Source organism: Cygnus olor, chromosome 4 (assembly GCF_009769625.2).
Source record: "Cygnus olor isolate bCygOlo1 chromosome 4, bCygOlo1.pri.v2, whole genome shotgun sequence".
Taxonomy (NCBI): domain Eukaryota; kingdom Metazoa; phylum Chordata; class Aves; order Anseriformes; family Anatidae; genus Cygnus; species Cygnus olor.
This window is the reverse complement of record NC_049172.1, coordinates 15,741,215-15,758,919: the sequence shown is the minus strand read 5'-3', so window position 1 is coordinate 15,758,919 and position 17,705 is coordinate 15,741,215. Positions and strand designations below refer to the sequence as shown.

The 17,705-nt window shown below is 44.4% G+C and overlaps 1 protein-coding gene and 1 long non-coding RNA gene across 2 annotated transcripts in view; one reads left to right on the top strand and one right to left on the bottom strand.

The window, feature by feature from the left end:
* Positions 1–225: 225 nt before the first annotated feature.
* Positions 226–17,331, bottom strand: PPEF2 (protein phosphatase with EF-hand domain 2). Its single transcript, XM_040555542.1, has 15 exons — positions 16,241–17,331; positions 12,208–12,335; positions 11,074–11,131; positions 10,254–10,429; positions 9,100–9,214; positions 7,847–7,893; positions 7,122–7,409; positions 6,887–7,036; positions 5,756–6,091; positions 4,356–4,541; positions 3,555–3,697; positions 2,859–2,965; positions 1,893–2,056; positions 1,524–1,611; positions 226–1,182 (listed from the first exon to the last, which is right to left on the bottom strand). The coding sequence occupies exons 1-15, from the start codon at positions 16,299–16,301 to the stop codon at positions 1,004–1,006; spliced, it is 2,226 nt and encodes a 741-aa protein (XP_040411476.1). The 5' UTR covers positions 16,302–17,331; the 3' UTR covers positions 226–1,003.
* Positions 5,709–17,705, top strand: part of LOC121069393 — a 29,660-nt gene continuing 17,663 nt past the window's right edge. Inside the window, exons 1-2 of the long non-coding RNA XR_005819396.1 lie at positions 5,709–9,489; positions 13,797–13,872. This is a non-coding gene — a long non-coding RNA (uncharacterized LOC121069393). The remainder of the gene's footprint in view (positions 9,490–13,796; positions 13,873–17,705) is intronic.

The window sequence follows — 17,705 nt, the reverse complement described above, 5'->3', positions numbered from 1 at the left end:
GTCAGTAAAGCCACGAAGCTGCCAACAAGTCCAGGTTAATGCACTTCACCTTCCTCTAGGCACTGCATGGAACAAGCTACCCAGCCAGATGCCACAGAGCTCCTGAGTAGCCTCTCAGTCCCCAAACTAGAACACAGTGTCACATCCCTTAGATCTTACCGCTGCGTGCACTGGAGAAACAGCTAGAATGACGATGCTGTAGGTAGGAGAGAGAGGCTTTTTTTTCTTTGCAAACACTTTATTTAAAAATTCCCCCATGCTTTTTATGCTGCAGTTGTATTGTGCTTTGAATGTAAACTAATCTTGAGCCTGCAACAGAATCACTGCAGCTGGGAGCTACCTCGTCCATTCCTATGACCCTTGACAAAAACTATAGCTTCAGCAGATTTCTTAAGACCCCCCATGTGAGAGACTCTTTTGCATGCTTGAGATAGTTTATTTTTCAAAGTGTTGCTCAACTGAACATATGTAGTAGCTGCAAACTTACTGAAGCAAAGGAACAACAGGGGAGAGAGGTATCATCACAGAAGTAGCAGTGGTGCTAGCACAGCTGAGAAGGCCCAGAACCAGCCAACTGAGAAGAAATGTTTCATAAAAGGAAGACTGCAGTAGCAGTTGCTATTTGGTTAAAACACTGCCCCCAAGAAATACCTTTAATTCCATTTTACGAAACTGGAAGAGATCTTTAAGATTTCATCACATGCATTGACAAGAGAAATTAAATTGTAGCTCCCTTGGAGCACGGATTTCTACTTGGAACAGAGCTCTTCTTTAAATGTGGTCATAACTGAAGTGCAGCTTATCTATTGTACTGTTACCTTCCCAAAACAGAGCACAGCTGTTGGCTGGGGTGGTTCCTGTTTTCAGCTTTTGTAGTAGTGCTACAGGTCCCTGCTTTCCCTTTCCCTGTTTTGCAGCTGCAAGCATGCTCTGCAGTTAGGTAGGAAGGAGTCCTGGCTTTGCAGACAAGGCATTGGACGTGGCAATCCCCTCCGAGTTCTCACTACTGTGTCTGTTTGACAAGGCGGAAGGCTTCGAGGAACTCATTGAAGTCGATGTTTCCATCTTTATTGAAGTCAATGCTGCGAACTAAGTCATCGATGCCATCGTCTGTGAGTTCAATGTTCATGTGGGAGCTGAACAGTTTCCAGGTTTGGTGGAATTCCTCAAATGAGATGAGACCTGCGGGGCAGAAAGGCACAGCCACCTTAGCACCAAGCTGCCAGCTCCTGCTCTGCGTGCAGGGACATACCCCTGCTCAGATTCACTACCTGCTTACCCTAAAGGAAGGAAATGACTTTCACATGCTGCAACTAAACTTCCTAGGGTGGAGAACAGTGGATAAAATACAACTTAGAAGCAGCAAAGAGACATAATATAATTTGCAAGAACCAAAAAAACAGTGTAGCAGGGAAGGTAATGCGTGTCCTAAACCATTAAATAAAATGCCTTTGAAGATAATAAAGACCAAAAGTAAAATGGAATACAACACAGTGACCAACACCCCCTGCACCCCTCCTTACCTGAATGATCTCTGTCAATGATCCTGAATATGGTCTCCAAGTTGGATCTGTTCCGATAAATGACTTCCAACAAGCTCGACTGGATGTGCTGAAAGACAACGTGGACACTCCTACCCATTCCAACAGCTCTGTTTTCTCCAAGCAGTTACTGCAGACCCTCCCATACATAAAAATATCTGCTGTGTTCAAGAGTTAGCCAGCAGTGCACTTGGCATTATGTGTGCCTCCTGAAATGGGTTTGTGATGGCTGGACCGTCTGTGCAACTCTGCGGTACAGGAACCTTCCACTCTCCTAGCCTTTCCTGCCTGTCCCACACTGAGATCTTGTGAGCTGCTCTGCAGCACGCTTTGGCAGACGTGAGTCCTTACCTCTTGGCTCCGCTGCCCCATGGCTAAATCATCAAGCCAGGACTTGTACTCCAGCATGCCATCCGCCGTGGTGCGCACCAGCTGCGGTCTCAGCATTCGCCACGGCAGTCCCAGGTGCAAGACTGACTCCACTGCCGCTGCCCAGTTGCTCAGCGTGATCCTTCCTGTAAGGAGAAGAGAAAGCCATGGAGACCTCTGAGAGGCTGGTGGCTGAAAGCACGTAAAGATGGCTGGTGTGTTGCTTGCTTCACCTGCTCCACCACCGTCACCTCTAGCTGCTGCACAGGGCCACCTCCAGAAGATCCATTACACCAAGCCGCAGTGCAGCTGGCTCTCAAAGTAAATATCCTAGGCTACTGTGCTGCTGACAGCAGCGGCTCCATTTCTCCATGGTACACTTGAGCACTTGGGTACAGGTAAAAACCCTACAAGGCCGTACAGACATCAGCCTGCAACAGCTGCTGCAGGGCACAAGCACGTGCTGCCCCCTCCAGCCTCAGTCAGCTTTTGACCACCATAACAAATCAGGACTGTGGGACTGCAAACCTCTGAACGCTGTGAAGACACTGACTTTGGATATTTCTTCATAAATTTGTGGCCGACAGCCAAGTGTGCCCTACAGCTTGTGAGCTGTGCAACTGCACTAGTTGTTCCTCGGTGGCCCAGGAACATAGAAAAGCCCCAAGTTTAACAGCTGCTCTAACAGCTAAACTGGATTTTTTTGAATGATTTTGCTGCTAGGGAAGGTATACCCACAACGAAGTTGTTCTGCTGACTGCCCTGTCCCTGTTTCCCCCCTAAGCACATGCAGAGAGATCTCCTCAGCACCATGACTCAGTTGCCATACCAGCAGAGCTCTCCTAGCTGGCACAAAAGCAGGCTGAGGATTATGACATGCACCCAACTTAGCCTCTTCAACCCCATCCCACCAGGAGATTAATTTAGCAGCTCGTGGCTCCAATTTACCTGTATCGTCCTTATCGTATGCCTTGAATGCACTGATGAGAGCGGAGGTGTGAGCAAACAGCTTCTCCCGCAAGGCTCGAAAGGCTGACTCCTCTACTCTGCTGATTCTGAAGGACGCAGAAAAGAGAGAAGCACGTTCCCAGTCCTCTGCATTGTCCATGGATTGCCCAGACCCTCACACAAGTGCCCTGCGTGTGTCTGGAGCAGTATTTCCCCCAACTGATCCAGTGAATCCCTGCCATAGCACAGAAACTGTTGCCCTTCCTCTACAAGCTGTCAGCAGTCAGCTCAAGTTCAGGGAAAAACAATCCATCCCAGCAAACTTCTGCAGTTTGTGTTTACCCATTTTTGTTTACACATTTTTGTTTCAATGGTTCTACCATGCCAGTCACAGGGGCTTTTAACAGCTGTGCAATTTGTGAAGTAACAAAGGGTCACAAATTGAAACGTGGCATTGGAAAGAGAAGCTGGAAAATCAGCAGCCAGTAATGAAAAGCCCCCTTCTGATCTTGTAACACTTCCTCCTTGTCCCCCTGAACCTCCCTCAGTAATTTCTGCTTAAAGCTTGAATCCTCCTTTAGGGCTATTTATTTGGTAAATCAAGCTGTGAAAGTTCAGCTCTGCAGCCAAACGTTCTCAAAGCTCCCAAAGTTTGGGAATTTTGACTTGGTGAATACTCAGCAACAAAAGCCTTGCCTTTGGGTCATGGTGAGAGTGTGGGCTGTCTTGTTGGCTTGGTACTGAACAAAATGGGGGACCAGGTCCGGCCCCAGCTTCACGTAGGCTCCCCTGTTGCTGCCAATCTCATAGTAGTTTGAGGCTGAAAATATGGTCAGTACCTAACCCCAAAAAGAGAGGCATTTACAGTCACTACATGCATCCTCCATTATACATATATTTGCATCAGTAAAACTCCCATCCCATGTGGAGTCAACAGATGGTGAAAGTAAAATGTTTTACATGGAAAAGTGAGGTGAGAGTTCCTCGAGGGTGGCACTGGCCTTGTGTGGTTCTGGCCATGTGCTGGACTTCTCTGATTTCTCTGCACTCTCCTGACAAATTTCCACTCTCCACTGCAGTGAGCAGAGTCCAGGTGCCTCAGTTGAGGTCACTGAAGTCACCCTGAGTCTTCCGAGTGCCAAACTTTGCTGCATCAGCTTATTTAATGCTCCTTTTGTATTTAATCTTCAGAAGCAGCTGCTTAAAGCAGGGGCAATAGCACAAATGGGTTCAGATCTTTTCTCAGCTACAATGCAGAGGAATGTGTTTTGCCTGCATAACAGCCCCCCTGACAGAGAGGCTGACTTCAGACTGCCCTGACCTCACATCTCAGCTGGGAGCGCATTTCAGTAAGTCCTGATGTGGCCTCTCAAGGATTTTGTATGTATTTAACAAAACCCTACTGGAAGAAATGAAGAGCTGAGGTGAAACACCTCAGAAACCCTGCCCTGGCAGGATGGAAACTCAAGCATCCTTCACAGCATGCCCCTTACCAACCTTGCGGTTGTGACAGAACTCATAGCCCTCTTGCTTGCACTCATGGGAGCGGATGAGGAACTGCAACTTGTACTTCTCAAGGATCTTCCCTGTCACGTCAGGCCCAAAGTAGCAGCCACCACCTCGCACCGTATTTTCTCTGCAGCCCTCCTGAGGCATGGGGTCACTCCAGAGAATGTCCAAAATCTGAAAGGATTGGAAAAGTTCACTGAATAATGTGTATTTGGCAACCACTGCCCATCAACTAAGCAAGTACAGCACCATCTCTGCATGCCTGGACTTCTGCTGTTAGCATAGCGCAGAGATGTTTCCTGAATCCCCGATGAACCTCCTTATTGCTTTGCAGGACTCTCACAAACCTGAGCCACCACAGAGGTGACAACACTGTCAGCCTGGAGCTACAGCCACACTCAAAAGTGCCTGGGGGAGAGAGGCGTTCATAAATCAGGCCTGAAAAAAGCTTTCCCTTTGATCCCGCTAGATTTCAAAAAGCCTTTCCTGTCTTCCTCGAGTCCAAAACATGTCCCAGAGCAAGAACGCCTGGCAGATCCTGGGGCCACGAGTGGACTTAGTATTAAACTCCTTTGCTCCCTGGTCAGGATGTTCAGCAGCCTCCACTAATGTAAGTGCTGACTCAGTAACCCACTACAAGGATTAAAGTTTAATCTCTTTAACCCTGACCTCAATATACAGCTTTACGCTGATAAGGTGTGTGATGCCAGGATGTCATAGGCAGTGTGTGGTAAGGAATGATGGTTTCACAGCACACAGGCACACAAAGAGACTGATCCAACAGAAAGAGGAAATCGAGTTTCCAGGCTCCGATTCACCTAGTGATCTCACTGTACAGCCTGGATAAAACCAGAAGCCCATTAGTACTCTTAGTGCTCCTAGCATCCAAGACCATGACTCCCTCATAAGCAAATGACACGCTCATTCATTAGCTGCAGAGCTGACCTCAGGTACCCCACGCACACAGCAAGGGATATAACCACTGGGCTCTACAGTCAGTCGTCTGTTATTTCTCTCCCTTGCAGTGAATCAAAAGAAACCTGTCATCCCACTGCGCTTGAGCAGCAGTTTGATTTATCCAACAGATGAGTGCTGTGCTGGTGGCAAACGCTGGAACAGAGCCTTGAGTGTAGAAAGCCAAAAGCCCAGTGAAGAGACTGACTTGCAAGGCTAAGAGAAAGGCACCAGCAGAACACAGCTAGCACCAGTCCTCCTCTGGCACCTCTGCACTGACTTTCTCCTTAACTCCACTTTACAGAGCAGCAAAAATATCTTTGCAGAGAGGTCTGGGCACTGACTCACATTTTATAGCAAGATTCCTCATTAGAACAGAGAACAAAGCTGTGGGAGGCACCCACCAAAGCCAGGGCCCCGTTTACACCACTCACCTGCTTCCACTCTTCCTGGCGAGTCCAGCACGGCCCGTCCAAATCCGCTAAGGAGACCATGCTAGAGTAGGTGAGCTCCTCGTCCTCCGACTCACTGATGTCCACCAGCCGGCGGCACCACTCGATTTGCTCCTGCACCGTCTGCCGGACCCACCTGGAGAACTCCAGCCTGTTGGCCATGCTGGGAGCCTGCGCTGGTCGGGGCTGCGAGGGTAAACTGGGCGTTGCTTCGTTCCCTGTAGGGTCAGCCTCCGCGTTGCTCTCCCCGTTTACCTCCTGTATTTCCACGTTCCTGTTTGACTCCTTCCTTTTCTTCCCCCTCAAGACAGAAATAAACTGAAAGAGGTAGGAGAGGAAACAGAGATGGTCAAACCGCTTGGAAAGCTGGATCTCTAGCTCTAACATCTTCCACTGGCAATCTGTCAAGTGACACGGGCCTCTGAAACTCAATTCCCTTTGCTGCCATCAAATGGTGTTTAATTGTAGGAGGTTACTAGTGCCACCCTCTCAGATGTACCATTCTTGGTTTACAGCTGGGGCCACACATTCATCCTGACTACGGATCCATCTCTTCTTCATTGACTTTGTACTGCTCAGACATTCATGAAAGACAGATTACATGGATTTAATCTGCAATGGGAACTAGGCAGCAGAATGAGGGAAAGATTAATCGCTAAAGCAGGTGCTTGTCATTAGATTTGGTGAAGGGAAGTACTATTTGTCAACTAAAAAGAGGCAGACACAAGCTAATGACTTGTCACAATCCCTCTAGAAATCTAGCGGGGGGGGGGAAAAAAAAAGTTAAACGAGCTAAAGAACTATGGGACAAAACCCTGTCATTGCTATGTGTTTACTGTCAGCACCAGCACATGTTTACCCAGTGCCATTGTCCACCACTTACGTGGCTATAACCAATCCTCTCAAGTTCCAGAAATTGACAACTCTTTTTCCCTTCACACCTCCTACACACACCCTATTAAACCAAAGCAGCGCACCCCGAGCCTGTACCTGAACACACTTTTTGGCTAGGAAGACCATCCTTTACATTTGTCAACAGCCAAGCTGACACACAGGAATAAGCTCTCCAACCACAAATCAGCAACACTGTTGTCTCTAGGAAATAAAACCTACTTTGTTCCTTTGAATTTTCTCCAGCATGTCCAGGTCAGTGGTATCAGAGACGCCTCCATGTATAATAAGGACTTTCTGATCAATCAGGGTGGCCAGGGGTAGCCAGCAGAAGACATTCTGAATCATCTTCAAGATTTTCTTCCCATGCACCTAGGAGGACAGGGCAGAAAGGAAAAGATGAAGCATCGAACCTTCAAAGCCTGTCTCGTGCTGAAGGAGACACAAACAGGCCTACCTTGTATTTCTGCATGACTTCCTTGGCGAAACCATACCTGTAGGAACAGAAGAAAGGAAGTTCAGTGAGATTTTGCAGCGACAGCATTGACATTGTGATCAGCCCCACACAGAACCCATACCGTAAGTTGACCATGTGATCTTCATGGTTCCCACGGTTGAGATGAACCTCTTTTGGATAGATCAAGAGGAAGGTAAAGAGGATGATAAGGATCTCGAGGGACTGTTTGCCTCTGTCTACAAAGTCCCCATTGAACACGTAGGACTTGGAAGGGGAAGGAAGGCCATTCTGCAAAAAACAAGGGACAGGCAGATGTTACTAGAGAGGCCTCCCCATGACATGCAAATACACCTCCCCACTAGCTGCGCACTCACGCTTACCCCAAGTTACCTTCTACAATAGATCCTAACTCTTATTTTTATCCTGTAGGCTCCCAGTGGTAAATGCACTGAAAAGTGAAAACGGAGTCAGGAGGTGGAGCCACTGGTGTCAGGACTTATAAAAATATCCATTAGCACTTGCCAAATGCACATGTGTACCATAACAGTTCTCACAGATTTAAAAGTCAGCAAGAGAATAAGCTTTTGCTTTGTGAAGCCATTTAAAACTGATCAAAATAGCTGGACAATTACATCTCAAGGGCCCAGTTTTGCAAATGCTTCTCAGCATGACCCATGTGATACCTCTTACAATGCCTGGGCAGTCTCACCAAGTATGGAGCCTACCTTATAAAATATGAGGAACAAGTCATCCAGCTGGCCATGCAAATCTCCTAACAGGCACAAAAAGACAAGTCACAGTATGCTTACTTTTAACTTAAAAAGACACCAATAAATAACTTTCTATAAAGTATCTCTATAAATTTATGACCACTGAAATGCTTCAGGAATTTCAAGGTCCAGAGTAAAGTAATACATTCCTGACGCTGAGGCAGCATGCCCAGAGCAAAAGGACATGATGTAAAGGCTTGAGCTGAAGTCTGAGTGAGAACAAACTGCTTCAGAAGCTTTGTTCATCTCTCTTATGATGACATAAGATGGCACAAGAAATTGTTTGCCTTTGATCATTACACAGGAGAAGGGTTTGCATACAAAATAATCAAACTAAATTTTCATTTAACGTGTTATTGACTGCACACAAACTTCTGTGCATAATACATGGTTTTCAGAAATATCTCGAAGTTTTAACATTAGTCTTAGAGTAGGAAAATAACGGTGAAAAGTTTTGTCTCTTTCAAATTTATCTGATACAACTCAAAGACTTGTGAGTATCCTGGATCTGAATGCACACACTGCCAATTATGAAGACTCAACCAAAACAGCTCCAGGACTTGGTTGCTTAAATAATTCCAGGGAACAGAGCAGGACAAAAAATGAGCCTTGAGGCCAGTCCTTGACTGGGTGCAGTTTCTGTGCTTTGGAACAGGGATCCCAAGTTCTGGGTGACAGAACAAAGACAAAATTGAATCCAGTTGAAAAAAATCTCAATTTATGTGGTAATGTGTAACAATTTTAACAGCCACGGGCTATCATTAGCACCCTTCATTTTATACTAAGACAAATGTATATCCTTATCCTTTCCTTTCATACCTCCTCCTCTCTTTGCATTTTTAGAATCGCCATGACAACACTGCTGCTACAGCAGGCTATGGCAAGCTAAACGCTGCCATCAAGGGGCAGTTATCAAACCATCCTATTCCAGACCAAGCAGAAATGAGGCCACAATGGAGAATTGCTCCCTCCAATGTTCAGGCCAGTCTCGACAGCAGCTCAAATACAGCACCGTAAGGTATTTTACCAGATATTTTAAAGGCAGCCCCAGCTGCCTCTCAACACACATTTTACGTACAGACTGCATTTCTATTCCACATTTGAACAGTACCAATTTATTTCTCTTCCATCCCTTCCACCTAAGCACTCTCCCTCCAGAGACTCCAAAGACCCTCCAAAGGGTGCAGTGCCCTCCCACCCAGACGTACCGCACACGGTGACCTCCTCGCTATAGCAGGTGGAGACGTGACTGATGTTTGGCAACTGCTTGAGGTGCTTCCTGGTCTCATGCAGAAGGTTTAAGACATAGCGAGCGTGGAGCTGCTACTAGGAGAAAGCGAAGGAATTAAAGCTCTGAGCAGCAACACAGCTGCCTGCAAAGGCCCCAAGGACCCATCACAACAGTCAGAGCTGACCTACAGGCTTGCAAACAAGACAGCACAAATACCGGGCAAAGGCAGAATGGAAGAGTCTTGTCCAAAGCAGCACTGCCTTGGCATCAACACAGCTGGCAGCAAAATCCAAAAGCCCTGTGGTCAAAGCTATATCTGCTATGCAACTCCATCCCCTAGAGCAGAAGCTGTAGCCTGGCATCACAGGTAAGAAGCTGCTATCTTCTACATCTTTCTTTGCATTCTCCACATAAGGCCAGATTCTGAGCTGCCATGTGACCTGCATAAATTTGTTCCCTTGAAGCCAGTGTGGGAGAATTTAATGTTAGTCAGGGCTCTAGAGGCTTTGCTTTACAAGTCTGGATTTGTTTGGGGAAGGGAGGTTTTGACCTATTTTGACCTATTTTGCTGTTCAGCACCTCATCTGAGGGATGGAAGCAGAACAATTGTACAAGGACTCCTCTTGTTAGGTTTGCTGAATTGGTAATGGCCTTCCTAATCAAAAAAAAAAAAAAAAAAAAAGAACCCCCACAATTCTATCTTAGATTTAAAATATATTTTTTCCCCAAGAGTCAGATATGCACAGCACAAAACATAATTTTGATCACTTTGTTCCACCTGGGCCATCCTATACATTCCTACAAATAGAGGCATTGCAACAAAAAATGACAAAAGAATGTTTCAACATGGACTGTTGTGGGTTTTTTTTTTTCCCTTTTGAAATGAAATTAAGGTTAACACTGGCACATTAACTACAAAAATTTTGTGTTTTTGTTAGAACTGTGTTTTCTGAAAAGAAGAAAGTTTGCCCTGGGAAGTACCTACCAGATCATTTCTACACTCATTGCTTAACAGCCTGCCAGCTGCTCATATTCAAATCACTTTAGTTGCTAGGAAGTCTAAAAGCAAATCATCTGTCCCACACCTCTATATGCAGAAGGGGAAAGCGTGGTTCCTTTTGGGATCCTTACTTGTTTCTGTTTGAAAGCTTCCAGCAAGGCAGTCGCATGGTCAGGAAGGAGGGGGAAAGAGAGATGGGGTCCAGTGTAGGAGTCTGGCACCTCCATGGATTCATAGTCACAGTACTTTTCCAGCTCTGCCTCTTTGAAGCTTTCCCCACTTATGAACATGCGACTGATAAAATCCCCTGGATGACAGATTGGTTGGTTGGATTGTTTATTTAAAAAGAGAAAGAGACAAGAAAAAGTTAATACACCATTCTTGTTTTTTGCTAAGGAAAAGCTGTTTCTTTAGTCAAGAGCAAAAAACATGCAAAATTATAATGAGGAGCTGTCTCCTATGTTACCCTGTTTTTTTCTAAGCCTGCACCCACATTCTCAGTGTTGCACTTTTTTTTTTAATTGCTGTAACATCTTATAACCAGATTTCGGACCTAAATTCATTAGCAAGTTCCCAACACTAAGAAATAATACATAGTACTCTCTGCAGGTTCAGAAAGATACCCTATTGGTTCCCACCGCACTTGTTTCCCCCCACCATTTTAGGTGAGAGACTAAATAGTGTAGATAATCTGAAGCATCTCTGGTTCCCTAGAGATGGATCCTCTGTAGCTTCGGAAATGGACTCTGGAGCGCTGGTTACCAGGGATGACAGCAAAAAGGGCAGATTTCTAATAGTGCTCTTAGAAAACATGCTGAGGTTTTATTCCCCCTTCTAGCTCCTAAGGAGTAGGAATTACCCCACATTCCTTGCACAGCTCTGACAGTCTCCTTGTAATTCAGTCCCTATTCAGATTTGTAGGGAGTCTACAAAAGACACACACAAACTTACTCTCTTTACTGCTGCTTGGCGTGAAGTGGTCCATGAGGTAGCTGAAGAAGTTGTGAAGCTGCAAGAAGAGACAAAGCCCATCATCATTCACCCCGGAACATCCCCAACGCCCACTTGAAATTCTGTAGAGTGGGAAGCTGACAAGATCTGACAAGCTGACAAGCATTACCTACCCATGCCCTTCTCATGTTTTCTGGCATGTACAACAAATCACACTACTTATTTGGTTTGATATTTCTTGTAATGAAGTAAAAGTAGTAGCTTTCCCTTCAGCCATACAGACAGAACACCCATAAGCCCTCTCCCTGCTCAACAACAAGGCAACCATATAAGAGAACATCAAGCAAAGTTCAAACAAAACTAGGATTGCCTCTTGAGTTCAGACTCAGGAAAGGGCTGATGATGTTAAATGCTCCTTATAACTTTATTTCAAGATTTATTTCTTAGCATTTCATCACACACACAAGCATGCAGGAAATCGATAGGCAGAAAAGAAGCAGGAAACCCAATCTTTGGTCCACCGAAGCACTTGCAGGCTTACTAGCCAGTAGACAGAAACAAATGCATCTGTGGCAGAGAAAGCATCCTCCTATTTGAGAATTCACAGAAGGGGCCGTGCCTCCCAGAATGGCAAATAATGGCAGGCCACAATGTTCTCCAAGAGGGAAGAGGGACTAGGCTCCAAAGGAGACAAGAGTTCATTAAATCAAAACCAAAACGCAAACAAATAAAACCCCACACTCACAAATAACAACCCTCTCTAAATTTAACACAAAGTTGTGAAGTTCCTGACACATGGAGGCACAAGGTTACGCAGCTTCCCCAATAAACGATGCTCTTTCCTCCCCAGGCTACTCTACTACTGCCACTTCTACAGCAGCAGTCCTTGCAAACCCTCAGGCAGAGGCTTATTTCTCTCCCTCCATAAATTAGGGTCCTAAAAATCATGATACATCTTACACACCCACATAGGAAGAAGCTGCCTGCTTCTGCCCTAAAAATAGTTTACCATTAGCTAGCTTCAGCACAGAGAGGCTGCATTCAGACAGAAAGCTAGGAAGTAAGCTTCAGCCAGTACCAAAATCACCAAATGAGGATGTCTCTTCCCACGTACTCTTTTCCTTAGCACCTTACCTTGATCTGATCCTGCTCACAGGCATACTCAATGGATTGAAAGATTCTCCAAGTGCAACGTCGGCGCATTTCCAGCCGAGCAACATAGCGCCGATACCACCTTTGGATCAAAACAGCTGCCTTGAAAGCTAGGGGACAAAAACAGAACCAGCCTGGTGAGCTGCAGTGGACACACCAGCTGAGACACCCCGCTTCTTCTCCTTTCCTGACCCTGAAAACTCAAGAGGGACCTTTCTCTTCCAAGAGCAAGTTTTCAAAAAACATGTTCTGATGCCTAAATATTAGGAATAACAAAACACCCACTTCTTTCACCCTGTTGCAAGAGGTGATCTGACTCTGCTCTGAAGAGTTTCTAACCATCACTGCCATCTCTTCAGCACCTGCGTTAACAACTTGTTGGGGCCTAAAGGTCCAAACAGATTCTTCAGTGTTAATGCACAATTTCATCCCTTTCCATCCGCCTTCATCATTTTCATGTCCCCCTTACAGTCTAGGTACTGGGGCTTCAGGGAACCAGACATTTGACTGAGGCCACACAAGATGTTACGAGGAAAAACAAGACACTGAGGTCTACAGAACCTCAAAAACACAGGTTTTATCTCCCTTCCTTTATGCCAAATAAATACCTCAGCTTCTGTAGTTCTGGGCAAACCTCAGGTGTGATTTGTTCTAGTGTAAACGTTAAGGTGTTGTTACCTTGGACTAAAATAACACATGCAGTGAAAAGAGGGAAACAGCCCTTCATCCACTTAATGATGCAGAAGGAGTGAAATGCCAGGAATTCACAGGTCTCTCTGGTCATGGGTCAATCTACAGCCAGCACCGGCACTAGGCTCTTCCCTCCAAATGATGGCCATATGGCCTGGTGTTCAAAACATAGTAATTCCTCCATATTTCCCCAGTTCCAGTGATTTAAGATAAAGCAGTGTACTTTAAAATAAAGCAAAGTGGTACCGTTTTCCATTTACTTTTTCAAATTCTGCAGCAGAACTTTATGTACCTCTGGAAACTCTTATATCCTCCTTAGCTGGTCTTGACCCCATTTGGACTGCCTGGTTACTTTACATCACCTAGCCAACCAGCTTTGCTACTTGGTCTCTCTCTTTTTATTAGGCTCAGTGCTCTTTCTGTTCACTCCTAGAGCCCTGTGTTTAAAACATTTTCTAAAAGCACTTCTCTGTGTCAGCTTCAGCTGGGAGAGGGACAACTGCTCTATCTAGAGGCTGGCCCCAAATTCAAATGAAGACGAGGGAGTTAGCCCTGCTGCAGAAGCTTGTGTTGTTCCCTTGGCATAATGGGTTTGTGAGAGCGCTGCTGTGTTCACCAGAGCAGGCAGAGCAATTAATTGGGTGTGTGGAATGAAAAACCTTGATTAAAAAGAAAATCCCCCCACCCCTACCCCAAAGGCTGCTAAGTGCTGGCAAGAGACAAAGAGATCATATTAATTCAATTAGCTTGTATTAATTATGTAAGAACCTGACGTACTTCAGCAGGAACCACTACTTGACCTTTACCTAAAGAAGATATCCCGATGGCTTATGTATTGAAAATAATAATCCTTCTAATCTATTTTACTGTAAAACCACCAGGAGGTGCAGAGCATGGAAGAGCTATTGCTGTTGAGCAGACGGGGAACTGAGTCACAGTGAAGTCATGGGCAAGAAGGTACGACTGGTTACCCTTAATTTGAGAATAACTTATGTTAGACTTTGCCTGGGCCTTATATCTTGCTGAGAAAATGCTTTCTGATCTGCTGGGCCATGAGAAAGTTTTAAAAAGCTGACTTTGTTTTCTGCCGTTTGTGCTCCCCATGCTACTTCTTCAAGCCTCTTTTATATCTTTCACACTAGCTGCCTTACTCCCTGTACAGCAATTTGGCTGGCACATAGCCAGAATCACAGTCCCAATCACTCTAAAATAAATAACTTCTGAACGTGTTGCATTCCCCTAACAGCAGATATAACGTCCAATTACTGCAGCAGGAGCCAGATATACTTCAAGTGAATCCCGAGAACAAATTTATAGCTATGACTGCACATATACCAATGAAAACCAGATCCTTTTACAGATTAAAAAATAAAATCAATGAAAGATTGGTCACCAAGCCCACACTGAGCACATATACCACCATCCGCAGCATTTTAAGCTCCAGATAGGCAAGGCATCATTTTTTTTTAATACTACTTTTACATAGACTGACTCTGCAACTGAAAAATCCAGGTATTCTAATTTACCAGCTTACCTGGGTGAGTTGCATCTGGCAGTGTTTGTACTAGTTTAGAAAAAAATAATTAAAAAGGAAGAAAAAGAGATTTATCCACATTTTATGAGGATCCAAGAAGTAAACTGAATCATACATCAACACACAAGCTACTGCATGCGTGCCAAAGTCGCAGCACCCAAACTCAGCTACGCCTGTTCATGTTAGCAGTATAGTTCACAAATCAGCTGTGAACAAATATTGCCTTCGTACTCTGCAACCATTTATAACCAAATCAATTGCCTGAAAGTGAGTGTCCCACAAGTATCCTTTCAGGTCTCTTGCAAGACAAGTGCCAGCAGAGTACGATTTCCTGAGAAGGCACTGCAGAAATACAAGTAGATAGCTACAAGCTGATTTTAACAACAGCTCCAGCAAAAAAGGAGACCCTGTTCTAAGAAATGGAAAGCCTATTGTAAGAAATTATTTTTATCTACATTTTAACTTCTAATTAATGAGAATTCAAGCCAGAAAACATTCTTTTTAACCTGACAGATACTTATGCAGCCCAAGTTCTCCCCATCATACAGGTTTATTTAATGAAAATTAAATTAGGTTGCACATCTGTGCGGGGAAATGGCAACATTTACACCATGGGTATGTTCTACCACGTCTCCACAACCTACGCAAGAGAGCCAGAGGCCCCACAGAAGACAGAGGCAGCTGATGCCCTGTCAGCACAGCCCTGCTCTGTGCCAGCTGGTACCAGCTCAAGGTTTGGCCTGCTCCCTCATCACAACTTGTGCAGAGCTCCAGCCTCAGCTGGCAGGGCAGAGCCCAGTGGTTACGTTGGAAACTCCTGAGCAGCTAGCTCCACTTCTGCAGATCACCAGATCTGAAGGATTTTAAAAATGAGAGGCAAGAAATTGACAAAGATTTTACTGCCATTGGAAATTGTTGATGAGGTATCAGATTTAACGGAGGGTTTCAAATCAGTAACTAGTTTTATGTTATGCTATGCTTTCTATGTTACGAACAAGCCACTGTCATAAAATCACCCTGAACTTCCTGAGAAACTCCTTAGTTCTCTGAGGCTACTGGCAGTAGACAACTCTAACTTAAAGTAAAGGTGGAGATTTTTAATAAACAAAAATTACAAACAAATAATGCTGAGTCACAGCAGTACCTCCACTCTCCTAATTTCTAAAATTAATCACTGGTTTTGCTTTCAAAACATTTGCAAATAGTTTGTACCATACTGCTGTTCTGCTACTGCCAATGACTGAATGAAACAAGAAAATTAGTCTTTCTTTTTCTTTTTTTCTTCACGCTTTGGCTTTTAGCTTTTCTTAAACACAGCATCTTGCCTTCTTTAGAACCACGTTTATTTTGGCTTTGCTAATGTTTCTGCTTTATCAGTCTTACATCCCTAGCACAGTCTTTGAAGAGGAAGCCCACCAGAAGCGGCAGGGTGTTTTCATCTTTCACCCTGTCAGCACATGAGGTTCCAACACATACAAATTAGGCAGAAATTGATTAATTAATCTGACGTTAGTTCCAACAAAACTGCTTTTTGCTGCTTCACTTCTGGTCAGGTTTTGATTGATTTTAATCTAATCCTGGGTCTAGATAGCTGTTATTTTCTAAGTCTAGTGTTGGTATTCTGCATGACATCTGAAATTCCTCGTCATAGGACATGACTGAAAGATATAACCTCACCTCAGTACTATCAAGAAAAAGGAGTAACGTGGAAAAGAAGCCCATCCACCACAACCTTCCAACAGCATGTGCAGGAGCAGACAGGAAAATATTACATTTCAGAGAATCACTCACCATTTTCAGACTTCTGCAGAGAGTACTTGTAGTTGGCATTTACAGAACTACCAGATCCCATGTTTTCCAGCCAGTACTAGAACGCTGCCGACTGGCCCAGTATCGTCAAAACCATGCGAGAGATGCAGGAAAGCATTCGATCAGAATCAAAACTGCTGCAACATGCCCCACAGTGCTGAGTCTATAATTAAATATATTAACACTTATTAAGATCAACAAGCAGATGTCCTGTCTTGTGCCCAAGTACATCTTCTACTACCACGTTCCTCAAGCTACTTTGTTGTCTTCTAGACAATCTGAGATGAGGATTTCTGTCTTGCTGTTTAAAATTTCAACTCAGCTATATGAAGAGGAATAATTCCAGCACCTTTGCCAATTGGATAAAAATATCAGGCATTACATATCTAGGTACTGTAATTGTACAGTAGATGTATAAACCAGGCATTCATGTACTCACACAATATTTCATATACCTAATTTCAGGCTCCTATACTTTTAGCAATATGGCTCTTTGATGTGAACCTTCATTTCAAATGGTACAATAAAATATGCTTGATTGAGCACTAAGAGCAGACCACATCTCCAAGTCCTCATGCTACCACCCCCGTTACTCACGCACAGCTGAAGCACCCAGATGAAGTAAAAGGTGCTAAAATACTACATGACTGCATATTTGAGGCATTTGCCATACAGAAAAAAAAAACAAGATTTTTTTATACTGATCTGGAAGCATTAAAGTAATTAAGTTGATTCAGTAACACTCAGTATATGCAAATATATTTATGCATATACCATCTCTGAAGGATAACTCTCATTACGAGGGACGAACATACATATGGTATTTAAATCTATTTGCAGTTCCACAGCTAGAGGGGAGATAAGTCCAAAATAACAATTAGCTATCATATGAAAATAATCAGCTTTGTGAAATAAATACCGCTTTTCTTCACCTCATGGATCTGCTTGAGTGCGGGGGTGTATTATGCCATCAATTGCTCAGATCCTGGCCAGCATAAAAGGACAGGACAGCCAGACTTTTGTTCACCTCACTGCTGCAGAAAGCTCTGCTCAGAGCAAAAGGATCCTGTTTCAAGAATAAGGCAAATTCTGAAACTTCTCATTTTGAGGACAATCAGAATGCCTTTTGTGGTCAGACACATTTCCTCTTGGGGAAATAAAAAAATGTTGGAAAAATAAAACTCCATGTACGACTGCCACAGTAGTCCCAGGCTGTATCACATACGATTTATAAAGATTTTTATTCTGCCCCATAATTGGAGAGAGGGAGAAAGCTGAGAAAGGAAAGGAAGGAAAAAATCACCTTTAACAATATTAGGTCTGGTGCTAGCACAACATTTTAAAGGCTTTTGAAGGGTCAGGACAGCAGAGGCACTTCTCAGCAGGGGAGGGAAAAGCCCTTCCCTTCTCCTTCTCTCACTTCCTGCAGCCCTTTTGCCTACAGATC

Excerpts from the sequence above, each read along its gene's own strand:
- PPEF2 (XM_040555542.1), bottom strand. The coding sequence starts at position 16,301 with ATGGGATCTGGTAGTTCTGTAAATGCCAACTACAAGTACTCTCTGCAG. Across the intron at positions 2,966-3,554 it reads ACTCTCACCATGACCCAAAG|AATCAGCAGAGTAGAGGAGT; the intron begins GCAAGGCTTTTG and ends TGCGTCCTTCAG. Across the intron at positions 1,612-1,892 it reads TGGGGCAGCGGAGCCAAGAG|CACATCCAGTCGAGCTTGTT; the intron begins GTAAGGACTCAC and ends GTTGTCTTTCAG.